The following is an 18180-nucleotide window of genomic DNA, read 5'->3' as shown; positions in this document are numbered from 1 at the left end:
ATGATCCCAACACTCCAAAAAAACCCCCAAAAGTAACCCCAAACCCCACACGGATCCCAAAGGAAAAAAAACCTTTTTGTTTTAGGATTTTTTTAGGTTTTTCTTGTATTTCCAAAGCAGGGACTATCCAGCGAGGGAGGTGACACTGGGGTTGCTTTGTTTGGTCATCCCAAGGCTCCAAAAAAAGAAACCCTAGGCTCCACACAGATCCCAAAGGAAGAAACCTCTGTTTTTTAGGGTTTTTTTGTATTTCCAAAGCAGGGACTGTCCAGCGAGGGAGGTGACACCTCTGGGGTGTCCCTGGTGCCAGGGGGATGCAGGTTTGGGGTTCCTTTTATGGCTCTTCACCCACTCGGGGCGTCGTCCCCACAGTGTTCTCCGTCCCCTCCCATCTTCCCAGCGGGGTTTTTTTTGGGATCCATGGCCAAATCCAGCCCGTCCACACAGATCCAGGACCACCAGAGGCTCCTCTCCCATGGATCCTGAGGCTCCTCACGCTCACGTCCACAGAATCCTGTTTTCTCCCACCGTCCATCTTTTTTTGGTAAAAAACCCTTTCCCCCCTCCCCACCCACCCCAAAACCCCACTGAACCCCCCAAAATCCATCGTCCCTCAGCACTCCAGGGGTGCTGCCTGCACCTTCACGGCCAGGAGGTGTCCCCGGGGCTGCACGGGATAAACCACGCGCACGGCCCCGGCCCCACGGAGCGATTCCCGCCGGGATCCGGCCCGCGCCGCCGCCCCCAGGAGCAGCAGGCACAGCAGCAGCGCCGTCACCAGCGTCCCCTGTCCCCATGGCATCCCTTGGCTGGCCTCTTTAGTCCTGGTGGTCACACAGGCCACCCTGACGGGCGATGCCACCAAGGTGACATGCAGACACGCCCGGTACTCGGTGTCGGGGCGCAGCCGGGTGATGTTGAAGCTGTGGGTGCCCGCCGGGATCCGCGCCGCGCCCAGCCGCGAGCCCAGCGCCGAGCTGGCCCAGGTGAGGTTGGAGGAGACGGCGTTGAGGCACGGCCGCCAGGCCAGCAGGACGTGGTGGGGCTGGACGTCCACCACCAGCAGCTGCAGCTCGTCCTGGCCCAGCGGGAAGGAGCGGTTGACCAGCACGCGGACGCCGCGGGTGTCGGCGCCCAGCAGGTTGTGAGCCACACACGTGTAGAGCCCGGCCTCGCGCGCCGCGATGCCGCGGATCTCCAGCGTCCCCTCCGAGTGCACCTTGAACTTCCCGTCGTCCCCGAACGGCAGCAGCTTCACCCCAGCCGGCGTCACCCAGTAAATCTCCGGCTCCGGCTCCGCCAGCGCCCGGCAGTGCAGGGCCACGTTGTCCCCGACCTCGGCCTCCAGGCGCGCCGGGATGCTGCGGGCCGAGATGAGCGGCAGGCACTGCTCCGTCATCTCGCGGAAGGGGACGTCGCGGATGTGGCGGCGCTGGAGGTCGGGGGGCTCGGCGCAGAGCGTGGACTGGGGCTCGATGAAGCGCACGCGGGGCCGCGTGCTGTTGACCCAGCGGATGACGCAGTCGCAGCGCAGCGGGTTGCCGTGGATGCTGATCTCCTGCAGGTTGGGCAGCGACTCCACCGTCTGCCGGTGCAAGGCACTTAGGGCGTTGTTGTTGAGCATCAGCGTCTCCAGCTGCGGAAGGTGCTGGAAGGCCTTGGGGTGGATGAAGGACAGCTTGGGGTTGTTGGTGACGTCCAGCTTGGTCAGCTCGGGGAGGTTGATGAGGGCGAACTGGTCGATGGACACCAGCTCGTCCATGTTGTTGAGGCCCAGCTCCTTGAGGTGCAGCATGTTGGTGAAGTCGCTCTGCTTGACCCTCTGCAGCGGGTTCTTGTTCAGATCCAGGAATTTCAGGCCGGGCACCTGCTGCAGAGCCCTCTTGGGGACATCTGCCAGCTTGTTGTCGTAGAAGGACAGGCTCTCCAGGCTCCTCAGCCCTTCCAGGGCGTAATCCGAGATCTCCCGCAGCTGCATCCCGGCCAGCACCAAACTCCGCAGGTTGCCCAGGGGCCGGAAATTCATGTCCAGGATGGCGTCCACCTTGTTCCCCCCGACCATGAGGATCTCCAGGCTGGGCAGCATCTGGAACCAGCGGCTGTCCAGCGTCCTCAGCAGGTTGGAGTTGAGGTGGAGCCGCAGGAGGCTGCCCAGGCCGGCAAAGGCGCGGGGGGCGATGCTGCGGAGCCGGTTGTGGTTCAGGTAGAGCTCCTGAAGGTTCCCCAAGCCCGGGAAGCTGCTGTCGGGCAGCTCGGAGAGCTGGTTCTCCTCCAGGTGCAGGCTGAGCAGCTGGGGCATGTTCCTGAGGCCGAAATCCCAGATGTCAGAGAAGCTGTTCTGCGACAGATCCAGCTCCGACAGGTTGCGCAGGTAGCCCAGCTCGCCCTGCTCCAGCCTGGCGATGTTGTTGCTCTGCAGCAGCAGGGTCTGGGTGCCCTCGGGCAGCTCCGGGGGCACCGAGGTGATGAAGAGGTCGTTGCAGTCCACCGTGGCCGCCTCACGGTAGGCGGAGCGGGGCGTGTACCAGGGTCGGATCTGGCACACGCAGCGCGGGGGACACGCCACCCGCCAGGGCACCGTGGGCATGGCGCTGGCGGCCACCACGCACAGCAGCAGGCAGCTGGGCTGGAGGCCTCTCATTTTGGGCTGGAGAAGGTCACAGGGAGCATCCAGAGCTGGCCGCGGGGTGACAGCGGTGACGGCGAGGTGGGGACGGTGCCCGTGGGGGGGGATGCTCCATGCGAGCCCCTGGAAGCGTCGGCCCCTGCTTGGTGCCCCCAAAATGGGAGCTCAAAGTGCTGCGGGCACCTCAGTCAGAGCTGGGCCTTTTCTTCCTCCCCAAAGGAGTCGTTCCTGTGCTCGGCTGCATCTTCCGGGCTTCTCCTCAGGGTCATTCCTGGAAAAACAGCAGAGTTGGGTTAGAGGAGGGTTTGGGTTTGTGGGGAACAAGGGACAGGTTGGGGAGGTAAAAACCTGAGGATGGCACCCCCAGGACCTTGCCCAGGACCCCCAGTGCCCTCAAAACTGCCCAGCAAATCCATGAATTCTATTTTATATCTGTGGCATTCACTGTGCCCTCCCATCCCAGAGAATCTGGGTGGAATTATCCCATGGAATCTGCCCAGGACCCTCCAAACAAATCCTTGAATTCCATTTTATATCCACCACATTTTCTGTGTCCTCTCATCCCTGAGAATCTGGGTGGAATTATCCCATGGAATATTCCCAGGATTTCCAAAACAAATCCATGATTTCGACTTTATATCCATGGCATTTCCAAAACAAATCCATGATTTCGACTTTATATCCATGGCATTTTCTGTGCATTGTCGTCCCAGACAATCTGGGTGGAATTATCCGATGGAATCTGCCCAGGACCTTCCAAACAAATCCTTGAATTCCATTTTATATCCATGGCATTTTCTGTGCCCCCTCATCCCAGACAATCTGGGTGGAATTATCCCATGGAATCTGCCCAGGACCCCCAGCATCCCCTGGATCTGTGGCTGAGCAGAGCCAGAACTGTGGGAGTTGGGAATAATTACCCATGGGAATAATTACCCATGGGAATAACCTTCCTGCAGGCTCTGCTCCCTGCTCCTCATCCTCCCTAGCTCCAGATTCCCCCATGCAGGAGCTCCAGCCCCATTTGCAGCCCTCCAGTGGGGGATTTTCCTTAGGGAAGATCATCCCCAAACACCGGGAATTCTCAGTGGGGATCTGGGACAGGTTTGAACCCCCCAGCGTCTCCTGCCCCTCTCCCAATCCAGCTTTGATTCCATGACTTCCTCCAGCTCTCCCGCCCCACGCTGACCCCAATCCAACCTTTTTTCCCTTAAAAGCCTTTAACCCAGCAAGGACAAAAAACCAAAAAAACACATTAAAAGAGTGGGAAAAGCAAAGTTTCGGTTTCATCCCCGCCGTGCTCTCCCTGGAAAGGGCTCCTGGGCTGAGTTTATTCCACATTGACTCCTCCTGGATCGATCCCGCTCTTTTCCCTCCTTCCCTGCTGCTTTTAAAGCAGCTCCCGCAGATCCAGCATGAAAGGGAAGGATGGATCCATCGATTCCCGCTTCCCTCTGATGGATCCACACCTTTCCTTTTAAGTGCTCCGGAGTTTTCGGGTCTGTAAAAGTCTCCAGCTGTTCAAATATCTCAGCAATCTTTTCTCCTTTAAAAACAATTTGGAGGAGTTTTATTTATTTTCTTGGAGGAGTGAAGGAAAGGCTGGAAAAGCTGCCTGGTTTTCCAGGGAAACCCTCCCCTGGTTTTGTCCATAATTGGATTTTATCCCGTTTTTCCAGCACAGGGTTGCAGCATGAATGGCTGGGAAGAATTTTGGATATGGGATAATCCAGGGGTTTGTGTGAGTCATGGGATGGGAACTTGTGGGAAAATGGTGGATTTGGGAAAACTGAAATTCATGAGAAATAAATACAGGGAAAGAGAAGAAATAGAGGGAAAAAGGAAAAATACAGGGGAAAAAAGGAGAAATAAAAGGAAAAATGAGAAAATAAAGGGATAAAAGAGAAATGAAGGGACAAAAATGAGAAATAAAAAAGGATAAAAGGAGAAATGCAGGGGAAAAGGAGAAATAAAGGGATTAAGGAGAAATGAAGGAACAAAGAAGAAATAAATAAAGGGACTAAGGAGAAATGAAGGAATAAAGAAGAAATAAATAAAGGGACAAAGAAGAAATCAATAGAGGGGCAAAGTGTTAAAAATAGGCTGAAAACTGTTGTAAAATAGTTGATAATTGTTAAACATGTACTGTTCGTTTTCTAGCCTATTTTTAGCAGTAGAAATAAATAAAGGGACAAAGAAGAAGTGAATAAAGGGACAAAGGAGAAATAAATAGAGGGACAAAGGAGGAATAAATAAAGGGACAAAGGTGAAATAAATAGAGGGACAAAGGGCCCCGAATGTCGCCGGCACCGTGGCAACCGCCCCCCCTCGGCCCTCATCTGTATGCCCGGGCTGAGCCCCGCGGCCGCTGCGGCTCCATGGAAACCCCGAGCTCCGGGAACCCCGGGCTGGAGGTGGGAGATGGGATCCCAACTTTTCTCCCTCCTCAGCTTGGAAAAATCAAGAGCGAGGCCTCAGCAGGAGAGGGGTGGGCACTGCTGGGGACACCGACAGCTCCTGGGTGGCTTCCAGCTCCTCCTGGGACATCCCAGACCATGGTCAGGATCAGGAGAGAAATCCAGGAGTGAAATCCATGAGGATCATCCCTCCCTGCCCCCAGGAGCTGACTCTGGGTGGCACAAACCCCGGAGGTGACAGCTTTGTCCCCTGTGTGTGGCACCTTCTGGGCTGTGGGAAGCCTCAAATCCACAATTTTCAGCCAGGAAACCTCAAATCCATGATTTTCAACAAGGAGGCTTCAAATCCACAATTTTCAACCAGAAAGATTTTCCTCATTTTCTAGGAAGCCTGAAATCCATGATTTTCAGACAAGAAGCCTCAAATCCATGATTTTCAACAAGGAGGCTTCAAATCCACAATTTTCAACCAGAAAGATTTTCCTCATTTTCTAGGAAGCCTGAAATCCATGATTTTCAGACAAGAAGCCTCAAATCCATGATTTTCAGCCCAGAAGCCTTAAATCCATGATTTTCAACCAGGAGGCCTCAAATCCACGATTTTCAACCAGAAAGATTTTCCTGATTTTCAGCCAGGAAGCCTCAAATCCACAATTTTCAGACAAGAAGCCTCAAATCCATGATTTTCAACCAGGAAACCTCAAATCCATGATTTTCAGCCCAGAATCCCTGGGGCCATCTCATTTTATCCCTGAGCCTCAGACCATGGGTTTAACCTGTAGCATTTGGAATTGCCCCACTTCCATGGGGGAAAAGCTGGCTGAGCTCTGCCCCTGGAGAAATCCAGGACTGGGGAGATGGAATTTCAGCTGGATTGTCCTTCCCTCTGGAAAATCCAGGGTTTTTATCCCCCTGAGCCACGCTGGGCTGCAGCTCTCTGCATTTTTGGGAGCAGCTCCAGCCCTGGCAGCGGCTCCGGGCTGCAGCAGGAGCTGAACTCCGGCTGTGCCTGCGGATCCCCATTCCCAAATCCCACATTTCCATCGGCAAATGAGAACATTGCAGGCAGGAAGGGGGTGGGGAGGTGGAAAAAGCTGATTTTTGGGTATTTATCTCCCTGCCACCTCTTTTTTTTGTGTGTGATTTGCAGAGCCTTGGCTCGTTTTTCCTCCCACACAAGGCTGGTTCCATGGAAATTCCCGATCCAGCCCCTTCCCATCCACGCAGGAGAGGTCACAGGAGCATTCCCAAAATATCCCGAATATTCCACTCCTGCTCCAGGCCCTTCCCGGGTGCTCCTGCCTCATTTTTCCTGAGCCATCCCCAAGATCTCCTTCCTGAGGATAATTTAGAGCCCTTCAGTCTCAAAGCCATCACTGAGGGTTCCAGGGAAAGCTTCCAAATGGAATTTGCTTCCAGATTTTGGGAAGTTCTGTGATCAGTGCTGCTCCACTCCCTGGGAATTGTGGGGAGCTGGAAGCCCCCAGGATCCCCTGGGCATCCCAGGAAAAGTTCAGGATTCCCTGAGGATCCCAGGAAACGTTCAGGATTCCCTGAGGATCCCAGGAAACGTTCAGCATTCCCTGAGGATCCCAGGAAACGTTCAGCATTCCCTGAGGATCCCAGAGAGATCCAGGGTTCCCAGAGGATCCCGGGGAGATCCAGGATTCCCTGAGCATCCCAGAGAGATCCAGGATTCCCTGAACATCCCGGAGAAATCCAGGATTCTCTGAGCATCCCAGAGAGATCCAGGATTTCCTGAACATCCCAAAGAAATCCAGGATTCCCTGAGGATCCCAGAGAGATCCAGGATTCCCTGAACATCCTGGAGAGGTTTGGTGACGAGCGGCGGCGCTGACAGGCTGTGACACGCACGGACAGAGCCCTAAAATTAAACCTTTGTCAGCTCTGGGATCTGGAACACGCCGGGAATTCACGGAGCAATTCCCAGGAAAAGGGCTGGGGATGCCAGAGGGGCCCAGGGAGCAGCAACGGAATCACTCAGCCTTCATTAGGGAGAATTAAAATGGGATGAGATGACAATTGCAATTTGTGAGTGTTAATTGTTCTGATGGCTCCGCAGATTGGGAGAGTTAATTGTGCTGGCTCCCAGGTGGGGCCTGGATCGGGCATGGATCGGGAATGGGAATGGATTGGAAATGGATCGGGAATGGATTGGAAATTGATCAGGAATGGGTCAGGAATGGATCGGGAATGGATTGGAAATGGATTGGGAATCGATTGGGAATGGGTCGGGAATGGATCCAGAATGGATCAGGAATGGATTGGGAATGGGTTGAGTATGGATCGGGCATGGATCAGGCATGGATCGGGAATGGATCAGGAATGGATCTGGCATGGATTGGAAATGGATCATTAATGGATTGAGCATGGATCGGGAGTTGATCAGGAATGGATTGCGTATGGATTGGAAATGGATTGAGAATGGATCAGACAATGGATCCCACCTGCTGAGAAACATCAGGATCCCCATCCCATGGATCCCATCCTGTGGATCCCCTCCCATCCCATGGATCCAATCCCATCCCATCCCCTCCTCTAAAGGAGCTGTGGGATTTTCCCGGGATCAGGCCATGTTTTTCCATCCCGTGGGTGTTGGGGAAGGCTCAGGATCCACATCCCCCTGGAAAATCCCTCTCTGGGAGCCCAGGAAGGGCTCAGTCCCCCAGAATTCCATAAAAGCAGCGCTGCTCCACGCAGGGCGCAGCAGGGATGCTGCTGTGTCATTCCCTGTGACCTTCCCGCGGATTGGGAATGATCGATAATTAATTCCTCATTAACGCAGCCTCATTTGCAGAGCAGCTCCCCCCAAACCTCCCCCCTTTCCCTTCCCCCTCCAAGGGTGGCAGGATGGGGACAGGAATGTCTGGGAATGTCAGAGGATTGGAGCTCTGGGAATGTCAAAGGATTTGAGCTCCTGGGAATGCCAAAGGATTTTTGCTCCTGGGAATGTCGAAGGATTTGAACTCTCGGGAATGTCGAAGGATTTGAGCTCCTGGGAATGCCAAAGGATTTTTGCTCCTGGGAATGCCAAAGGATTTCAGCTCCTGGGAAAGTCAAAGATTTGAACTCTCGTGGGATCCAAAGGACACAGAGGATGGGGAATGCATCCCAAGCAATCTTCCAGCTGGAGAAGGCGGCTCCCAGCATTCCAGGATCCTGGATTGGGTGGAAAACCTCCCAGCCCCCAAATCCAGAGGCTGGGAATGGCTGGGAGTGTGGCCCCTCAGGGTGTTTTGGGAAGAAATATTCCTGCAGCTCGACATTGATTTGGGATTCCCTCTGGAAGGATAAATCCAGGCTCCTTCAGCTTCCCCCAGGCAGGCAGGGAGGGCTGGGAGCGGAAATCCAGATTATTGAAAATGAAAAAAAAAACGGGAATGATTCCCTGGGTGTGATTGAAACCAAACCCGTGGTGGGAGCAACATTGATTTGGGATTCCCTCTGGAAGGATAAATCCAGGCTCCTTCAGCTTCCCCCAGGCAGGCAGGGAGGGCCGGGAGCGGAAATCCAGATTATTGAAAGTGAAAAAAAAAAACGGGAATGATTTCCTGGGTGTGATTAAAACCAAACCCGTGGTGGGAGCGCTCCTGTTGTTTCTCCAGAGGTTCCTGCGGTTGGGAAAAATATTCCTGGGCCTCAGTGTTGCTGCTGCAGGCGGGAATTCTGCTCAGGGAAAGGGCTGGAGAAGAGGGAATCTCACTGGAGAACTGGGAATTCTGCTGGAGAACTGGGAATTTTGCTGAAGAACCAAGAATCTCCATGGAAAACTGGGAAATCTGCTGGAGAACCGGGAATCTCCCTGGAGAACCGGGAATCTCACTAGAGAACCGGGAATTCTGCTGGAGAACCAGGAATCTCCCTGGAGAACTGGAAATCTCACTGGAGAACCAGGAATTCTGCTGGAGAACCAGGAATGTCCCTGGAGAACCAGGAATTCTGCTGGAGAATCAGGAATTTCGCTCAGGCACGGATGCTCCGCCAGGCCCTTCCTGCTTCCAGCTTTTTTGTCTCTCCATCCATGGATGCTTCTGCTCCTCGCGGAGGAAATGGAGGCAGGGATGGGGCAGCGATTCCAGGGAATTGCAGAGTCGGGAATGGGCCCTGGGATGGGCTCACAAAGAGCAGGGAGACCCCCAGGGCTGCTCCCAGGGAATTCCAGCTCAGGGTGGCACCTGTGGGAGCACCGTGGGATCATTCCCAATCCCAGGGAAGCCTCTCCCTGCTTTTCTTCTGGAACATTCCGGCCTCCTTGGATACCAGAAAGGCCTGGAGTGACCAAACCCTTGGAATCACATCCCAGCAGGATCTGGGATTCTCCTGGGGGAGCTGATCCCACCCTGGGGATCCCTGGATCCCACAGCTGCTGCTCCAGGGCTGGGATCCCTCTGGAATTCCACGTGGACTCTGGAATTCCACTAGGACTCTGGAATTCCACAAGGACACTGGAATTCCATGAGGACTCTGGAATTCCACGAGGACTCTGGAATTCCACAAGGACTATGGAATTCCACATGAACTCCGGAATTCCACGAGGACTCTGGAATTCCACAAGGACTATGGAATTCCACAAGCACTCTGGAATTCCACGTGGACTCTGGAATTCCACGTGGACCCTGGAATTCCACGAGGACTCTGGAATTCCACGAGGACTCTGGAATTCCACAAGGACTTTGGAATTCCACGAGGACTCTGGAATTCCACTGGACTCTGGAATTCCACGAGGTCCTTCTGCCAGGGGACAGCTCGAGGTGGCCCAGCTCCCAATTCCCAACAAATTCCAAGTCTGGAACCGCTGGCCGCCGGTCAGGGCAGAAAGGAGGGAAGCTCCAGCAGTTAAAAAACCGGGAAAAGATCAAATCCAGGCTTTTCAAGCAGATCCAGCCCCGCCAAGGAAGGGGAACAACCTCCAGTATCCCAAAAAAAGCCGTGGATCGGCGCGGATGCCGAGGAGTCATTAGGAATCCTAAGGAAAACCTACGGTTGCCATGGCAACTGCCAGGCACGGCTCGGGGCTGCCTCACCCCCTCCCCGGGCACGGAGCGGATCCGTGGGATGGAGGCAAATCCCTCTGGAAGCGCCGGGAAAGGCTCGGCGAGTTGGGGAGGGGACGGAGCAGCGCTGTTTTTATGGAATTTTGGGATCTGAGCCTCTCCCGGCGCTCCCAGGGAGGGATTTTCCAGCGGGATGTGGATCCTGCTCGTCCCCCCTGTGCCCAGCGGGTGGAAAAACCCTCCCTGGTTCCCGGTAAATTCCGTTTTCACTTTATCTGGAATAAAATCATCCCACTGAGCGCTGGGAGGGGGGGGAAAGGGAATTAATCCATGGAGGAAAAACTGGGATGAGCCAGGGTGAGCTCAAACACCGCTGGAGCTGGAGCTGGAATGGCTCTGGAGCAGGAAGGAAAAGCTTCGGAGAGCCAAGGAGCATCCCAGCTGCTCATCCCCCTCATTCCCACGGAAAAACCCCTCAGTATCCAGGGATTCCGCAACAGGAAATGGGAAAACCTGGAAAATGCAGCAGGTTAAGCTGATCCCTGTCCCCACAGACCTTGAGGGCTGCTGATGGAACCAAATCCATCTCCCAAATCCGTTTCCCAAATCCATTTCCCAAATCCATCTCCCAAATCCACTTCCCAAATCCATTTCCCAATCCACTTCCCAAATCCATTTCCCAAATCCATCTCCCAAATCCATCTCCCAGTCTGTTTCCCAACTGAGCACGATAAATTCCTGCTCTCCCATCTTTTCAGCATCTTGGGAATTCCAGGAAATCTGGGAAAATCCATGGCCAAGCTGGGACAACCCTGCCCAAGAGGATTTTACTGGGAAAAAGGGAGCCAAGGAATTATTAAGAGCCATAAAAACAGCTGGAAAATGTCCCCAAAATCCCTTTTTTAAACAAGAATTCCATGGAAAGAGAATTCCATTGGAGGATTTCAGCATGGATGGGAATTCTGGAATTCTGAAGGACTGAGCCTGATCCTGCCCCTGGGTTCTTCCAAAGGGATGAATCCTGCCAAACTCCAGGAATTCGGGAATGCTGGAGCTTCCCAGAGCCAGGACTGGGACAACCAACCCCGGGAGCTCGTGCGAGTTGGGAAAAATGGCTCAGAAATGGGACCGAGCTCAGAATTTTCCATGGGAATTCAAACATTCCTGGGAAAAGCGCGGCTCCGCAGCAATTTGCGAATCGGGATCAAAGCTGCCGCCCTGTTTCTTTTTTCCTTTTGGGATTTCAAGGCGAGGGAGAGGCTTTGATGAGGCATCAAACGCCACTTGGAGCAGCCAAAATATTCCTTGGAATTTCAGGATCATCCTGGAAAGGGCGACGATGGAAAAGCTTTGGGAAACCTTTTCCTGGCACACACCGAATTGGTGCCTTTTTAATGGATCATAAATAGGAAAATTCCTTTTCCCCCCCCTTTTTCCAGGTAGAATTTGTATTAATGTTTTTTCCCACTCTTTATTCCCAAGGGTCCTGCTGGGAATCAGGGAAGCAAAGCTGCTTCTTTTCCTTCCTAAAAAAGATCTGGAGCCGGCTGCTCTGATCCTTTGGGAAAAGCTGGTTAAGATGCAAAACCCCTTTTCCTGCTGATTCCAAATTCCTCGTTTAAAATTCCTTGTTAAATCCTCTCTCTTCCCAAAAAAAAAACAATTATTTTTTTTCCCAGCCTGGATTCTCCTCATTTTGACCACCAGGAAGGACAAACACCAACCCTCAAATTTCAGATTGATTTTTTTTTTTGTTAGGATCATTCTAAATTCCATTAAAAATGGGATTTTAAACAGAGATTGGGAGACTCTGGAGCCTGGAGAGGGTCAGGAAGATCCAGGATCATTCCTGCAGGGAAAACCCAACCTTAATTCCAAGCAGAGCTGGTGAAGAATTGATCCCGAATAATTTATCCCAAAGAATTCATCCCGAATAATTTATGGATCCAGTCTGGGTGAGAAGAGCCCCAGACTCCAGTCCCAATTAAGGCCTTTGTGAATTGTCTGGGAACGGATCCCAATTTTTCCCATATTTATTTGTTACCCAGGACCGCGCTCCAAACGGAGCCGCCGCACAATTCCTGCTTTTCCCGAGTGTTTGCAAACAGCTCCCACTGCCAGCATCTGGAGGGGGTTTCCCAGCCCCCATCCCACCTTGGAATCTGTGGGAATTTTCATGGAAATGATCCTTGGCTGGATGGAGAGGGGACAGCAAAGGCTCCCGAGGCGATTTTCCCAAAAATTCCTAAAACTCAGCCGCTGGATCCGCCTTTTCCAAAGCCTTCCATAAATAAATGGTGGCCTGGAATGCCGGTGGGAATTCCAGAGGTTGCCTGAGTCCTGGATAAGTTTATGCTGGAAGTGGCCAGGTTTATCCAGGTTCATCCCTCGCCTCAGGAGCAGCGATCCCGATCCCAAAATTCCAACCCCAAAATCCCAGTGTGGGGTTTTATCCACAGGGAACGCCCCCAAATTTCAGGAGTTTTGAACTCATCCCATTTCCCTGCTTATCCCTGGTGGGAAGGAGTGGCTGGGATTGGGATTCTCTTTCCCAAACTGGGCTGGGAATTATTCCCTTGGGAATAATCCCATAAAACCAAAGTCAGGGGGAGGGAGAGATCCCAGCCCTCATTCCAGGGGCTGGAACTTTGGGATTGGGAACAGACAGCGGGAACAGCTCCTGGAAAAAGGATTTGGGAGCAAAAGGGGGGGTGGTGACGAATTTTTGTGTCCTTTTGGGACATCAGGAATGTTATCCCGTGGAATCTCCCTGGGAAGGGAAGAGGCCTTAATGACCAGGGTGATCCAGGAGGAAATCTGGGAATTAAGGGACAAAACCTCGTGTTTGGGATTCACCTGCACAGGCGCAATTCCCAACCTCTCCCACGCCAGCTCTGGACGTTCCCAGCATCCCTCCAAATCCCTGTCCGAGCTAGGAAATCCAGGATCACGTCCCGAAAGGGCAGGGAAGTGTTTTTCCAGCTGAAAACAGGAGCAGGGATGAGCCTTGGCCTTCAGGAGGAGCCATGGCTGGGCAGGGAGGCGGGAGCACTGCTCCACCTCTGGAATGGGAATTCCATGGGAATCCGAGAGAATTCCATGGGAATCCGAGCTTCCATGGGAATGGGAGCAGCTCCTCTGAAGCCCCGAGGGGACAATTCCAGCTCAACGCCCGTGGTTTTGGGAAAAGCGAATTCCTGCAGCCCCGCTGAGGCTGGATGGGGTCGGGATGGGGTTGGATTGGGATCCTGCAGAATTCCCGGCCCTTTTCCCTGTGCCAGAGGGATCCCACGGGCTCTGCCGGGGCTCTGGGCACGGCTCAGCTCCCGGTTTTCCTCCGTGGATGGGAAGAGAGATCCCAGCCAAAGAAGAGGATTGGTCCCTGTGCCAGAGGGATCCCACGGGCTCTGCCGGGGCTCTGGGCACGGCTCAGCTCCCGGTTTTCCTCCGTGAATGGGAAGAGAGATCCCAGCCAAAGGGAAGGGTTGGGAATGGGAAGAGAGATCCCAGCCAAAGAAGAGGATTGGGAATGGGAAGAGAGATTCCAGCCGAAAGGAAGGGTTGGGAACGGCCGAGGGGCAGAGGCCGAGCCCGGCCCTCAGATCCCGATCCTGCTGTGCCACTTCCAGCGGTGCCAGCAGGTGACAAAGCCGCTCCCACTGCCCGCGGAGGGGACACAGAGAGCCGGGAATGCCAGGAAAAGCCTCAGCAGGGCGGGATCGGGATCCGCTGGCGCTGGGAGCCAGGGCTGGAGCCGGGAGATGCTGCCCCATGTCCCCGGAGTGACCTCAGGACATGCCAGGACAATGCCCAGGACAGGGAATCTTGTCCTGAGCCACCTCCCGCGGGCTCGGGATGAGGGAGGCAGGGACGAGCCATTCCCATCCCAGCTTTTCCAGGGGCTCTGCCCGCGCCCGGGCTGCGGGGAGCGCTGGGCTGGCTCCAGGCTCGGCACAGGGGACAGGGAGGGGACAGAGGCGACACTCCGGAGCTGCCAGCCCTGGCACATCCCGGCTGGAGGAAGCGGATCCCGACGGCAGCGCCCACCTGCAGCTCCAGGCGCAGCATCCCCGGGAACGCCGCTCCGGGGGCTCCTCCCGGGCCCGGGCTCTCACCGGGACCAGCCCTGCGTGCCCGGCGCTCCTCCCGGGCGCCTCAATCCCTTTTTCCAGGCTCTGGGAGAAGCCGGGGCCGGGCTGAGCGCCGGGAGAGGCGAGGGCAGCGCTGGCCCAGCCGCACACGGGTCCCTGCGCCCCTTCCCGGAGCGGCTCCCGGGATCAGCGCGGGCATTCCAGGCGGGCTGGGCACGGTCCGGGCAGGGCTGGGCGCTGGCACAGGCACCCGGGCACTGCGGGCGGGTGCCGCCGCGGCGGGGAGGGGCAGGGCTGGGCAGCGGGGGGTGGTAAACACGGCACCGGCAGAGAAAAGCAGGAAAATGACATTAAAATGACACCACGGCTGTTCCCGACGTGTCCTTTGCTGTCCCCCACCCTCGGCTGGCTGTCCCCTCGCTGGGGTGGCCGGGCAGGTGGAGGAGGGCTGGAAGGAGCCCCAAGGACCGCGCTGTTCCTCTATTTCACACCCAATGTCCCTCCCGTCACATTTTCCGCGTCGCTCGGGCACCGAGGGGTTAATGGCCGGGAAGCGCCGCTCCCGCCTGGCTCGCATCCTGCCAGCATCCCTGGATTCCAGCCCCGCCGGCGGCTCCGTGACCAGCGCATCACCCCCGGCCCCGCGCATCGCCCCCATCCCAGCCCGCCGGGCCGAGGGTCCGCTGGATCCCCGAGGAGTTTCCCGGAGCGGGAATGCCGCTCCCGGCTGTGCCTGGGATCCATCCCTGCCTGCCTCCCGTCCCTTCATCCCTCCCGGAGCGCCGCTCTCCGTCCATTCCCTGATTTTTTTTTTCCCCACCCCGTTTATTTCCAGACGCGTTTCTCCTCAAATCCGGCATCGAGCAGGGAAAGCAAAGCTCTGGAATGGGAAAAAAACAACCCCGAGCGAGCGGCCGAGGCGCCGGCTCGGTGCTGCAGAGCCTCGGAGCCCCCCCAAAGTCACCCCCGGCCCAAACCCCAAACCGCGGCCGTGGCCCCCAACTCACCCTCCGCGCCTGTCCCCGTCCCCCGGCGCCGCTGTCACCGCCTGCCGCCCCCCGCCGCAGCTGCCCGCACATCTGGCAGACAAAAGGCCGGCTGGCTCCGGAGCTGTCACCGCTGGCGGGGCCCGTCCTTGTCGCTTGGGACGGGGACGGGGCCAGCAGGACCCTCCGGCCACGCTGACCCTCAGGGCTGCAGGCGGAGGGCAGAGAGAGCCCTTCACCCTTCGCTCGCCCGGCGCCTTCGCAGCCGCACAGTCCCCGCTCCCCCTCCTCCTCCTCCTCCCCTCCCTCTCCTCCCTCCTCCCCTCCCTCCCCAACCCTCCTCCTCCTCACTCCAGCCCTGTCGCCACGGCGTGCCACCCACCCGAGGCAGCTCCTGCTTAACCCCTGCGGCTCCGGCAGCACCCGCGGCCTCTCCCGGGGGATGATCCCGAGGGATGAAGGCGCTCCCGGGGATGCTGAGGCGGCCCCCGGGATCCGCAGCGCTCCCGCTGCGCCACCGCCGTCGCCTCCCCGCAGCCGGGGGTCGCCCAGCCCGGGGGCGGGTGGGAGGGGAAGGGGGCGCTCGGTGGATTTGGGATTTGTGGCCCAAATCTCCTCCTGCCCGCCGGGGTTTCTCGGCATTCCCAAAGACGCGGCCGCGCGTGGCCCCGGCAGCGCCGTGTCCCTCCCCGAGGGGACAGCGCGGCCACCCGCGGGGTCCCCGGCTCGGTCCCCAAGCAGGACGTGCTGCCAGGGGCTCGTTTTCCCCAAAAAGCGATGTTCAGGGACTCAACCTTGGGGAAAAATAAACTGGGAAAAATCCGCCTTTTGCTCTGGAGAGAGCTGGGGTCGCAGCTGTGTCACCCAGAGGGGATGCAGACCCCCGCGCACGGTGACACCCAGCGTGACACGGGGACAGGGACCTGTCAGTGGCAGCTGTGGGGCTGGGACACGGGCAGGATTTGGGGTTGGGGCAGCAGAGCACCCCCAGATTTTTTTTTTTGCATCCCAGAAAATCCTTTCCAGAGGGGATGCAGACCCCCGCGCACGGTGACACCCAGCGTGACACGGGGACAGGGACCTGTCAGTGGCAGCTGTGGGGCTGGGACACGGGCAGGATTTGGGTTGGGGCAGCAGAGTACCCCCAGATTATTTTTTTGCATCCCAGAAAATCTTTTCTGAGCCCCGGGGAGTGACAGAGGGCCCGGGGACGGGGGCGGTGACAGCGGCCATCGAGTCCCCATTTCACGCTCGGCTTGGCGAGCGGAGCCGGGGGCTTGGCTCCTTCCCAGAGCCACCGCCCGGGGCTGGAGCGGGGCTGGAACTCGGGGCTGGAATTCCGGGCTGGATCGGGACCATCACGGGGCTGGGGACTGGATCAGGGTGGGAACTCGAAGCTGGAGCGGGGCCAGAGCGTGGCTGGGGCTGGATCAGGTTGGATCGGGACTGGGGATGGATCGGGACCAGAACGGGACTAGAGCGGGGCTGGATCAGGGTTGGAACTCGGGGCTGGAGCTCGGGGCTGGAATTCGGGGCTGGATGGGACCAGCATGGGGCTGGGGGCTGGATCAGGGTTGGAACCCGGGGCTGGATCGGGGCTGGGGGCTGGATCAGGGTTGGAACCCGGGGCTGGAGCCCGGGGCTGGAGCGGGGCCGCGCACACGCCGAGGAGAGCTCGCAGCGAGCTCGGAGTGACCTGATTTAATTGGCAGCGCTTCAATGGCACCGAGTCCCTGCCCGCCCCCTCGGCAGAGCCCTTTGCAGGCACCGAGCGGGAGCTGGGCTCGGGTTTAGCGTCACTGCCCGGCTTTGCAGCGCGTCCCCGGGGTCGGGGAGGCTCAGCTGCACCGGCCCCTCCAGGATTGTCCAACAGCGAAAGGAAAAATCGGAGCTGGGTCAAAGAGGAAATTCCCATTTATTTTTCCCAAATCCAGTTAGCATCCTGTGGAAACTGCTGAGGAGCTCCCGGTGGGCTGGGAAAGCCCTTCCAGGTGGATTTGGTGGGCTGGGAAAGCCCTTCCAGGTGGATTTGGTGGGCTGGGAAAGCCCTTCCAGGGGGATTTCGTGGCCGTGCCCGCTGCCAGGGCTGGGGGTACCTGGAGCAGGGCTTGGTTTGAACCCCCTGTGCTGGCAGGGAAATGCCCCTTGAAATTTCCCAGATCCCTGTGGAACTCCTGGAAAAGCCCTTCCAGGTGGATTTCGTGGCCGTGCCCGCTGCTCCGGACATTCCCGGGGGATGGAGAAGCCGCTCGCGGGGGTCCCGGGGCCGTGTCCGTGCCCCAGCCGGCCTCGCCCCGCTCCCGCCGCGCTGCTGCAGAGGCTGAGCAATTCCCGAGGCTGCCGAGATGCTCCTCAGGCTGCCGAGCACATCCTGATCCAGGTTTTAATTGCGTGGGATCGCAGCCGAGATGGCTCTGATTTATCCTCCCTGCTGCGCCAGCGCTTCTCCCCAGCCGGCTCCGGGATCCACCTCCAGAATATTCCCTGGGAAAGGGTTAAAAATGTTCCTGGGATTCAGGAAAAAAACCCAAAATCTTGGAGTCTGGAGTGGGGTTTTCCCTCTCACACTTGTGGGGTTGTGACAGTCCCGTTCTTTTATCCCTCAGGACACGGGGTGAGCTCCTCGGGGAGCTGCCCTGAGGGATTTTCCTGGAGAACCACGGGATTTAGGGGGTTAAGCCAGGCTCAGACAAGCTCAGCTCTACCAGACCCGGATGAACAAAGGGCTCCAGCACCTTTTATTCCCTTCTGGATCAAGAAAACCCCATGGATGGAGAAATCCTGCAGGCATCCCAAATCCCATTTTCAACTGTGCTGCCCCATCCCAAATTTAATTCCCATAAATTTGGGGCGAGCCAAGGTCACCCCTGTGGCAGGGATGGGGATGGGATCCCATCCCCTTTCCCAAGCTGGAGGTGAATTCCCAAACCCAGAGCCCTGAATTCAGGGCTGTCCCTCTCCCTTCCCACATTCCAAGAATCCCCCACCTTTCCACCCCTTCCCAAATCCCATTTTTAACCCCAATCCCAAATCACAGCAGCCTCC

General features: G+C 56.8%; 1 protein-coding gene across 2 annotated transcripts; it reads right to left on the bottom strand.

The window, feature by feature from the left end:
- Nucleotides 1-73: 73 nt before the first annotated feature.
- Nucleotides 74-15664, bottom strand: LRRN2 (leucine rich repeat neuronal 2). Of its 2 annotated transcripts, none has more exons than XM_039702555.1 (2): nucleotides 15518-15664; nucleotides 74-2897 (listed from the first exon to the last, which is right to left on the bottom strand). In XM_039702555.1, the coding sequence occupies exon 2, from the start codon at nucleotides 2639-2641 to the stop codon at nucleotides 614-616; it is 2028 nt and encodes a 675-aa protein (XP_039558489.1). In that variant the 5' UTR covers nucleotides 2642-2897; nucleotides 15518-15664; the 3' UTR covers nucleotides 74-613. The 2 variants fall into 2 exon arrangements, with proteins under 2 accessions (XP_039558489.1, XP_039558486.1); XM_039702552.1 differs by lacking the exon at nucleotides 15518-15664 and adding an exon at nucleotides 15157-15413.
- Nucleotides 15665-18180: the final 2516 nt, after the last annotated feature.

Source organism: Passer montanus, unplaced genomic scaffold, assembly GCF_014805655.1.
Source record: "Passer montanus isolate IOZ18808 unplaced genomic scaffold, ASM1480565v1 scaffold157, whole genome shotgun sequence".
Taxonomy (NCBI): Eukaryota; Metazoa; Chordata; class Aves; order Passeriformes; family Passeridae; genus Passer; species Passer montanus.
Note: the sequence above shows the minus strand (reverse complement) of the source record. Positions and strands in the feature narration are given on the sequence as shown.

Excerpts from the sequence above, each read along its gene's own strand:
- LRRN2 (XM_039702555.1), bottom strand. The coding sequence starts at position 2,641 with ATGAGAGGCCTCCAGCCCAGCTGCCTGCTGCTGTGCGTGGTGGCCGCC.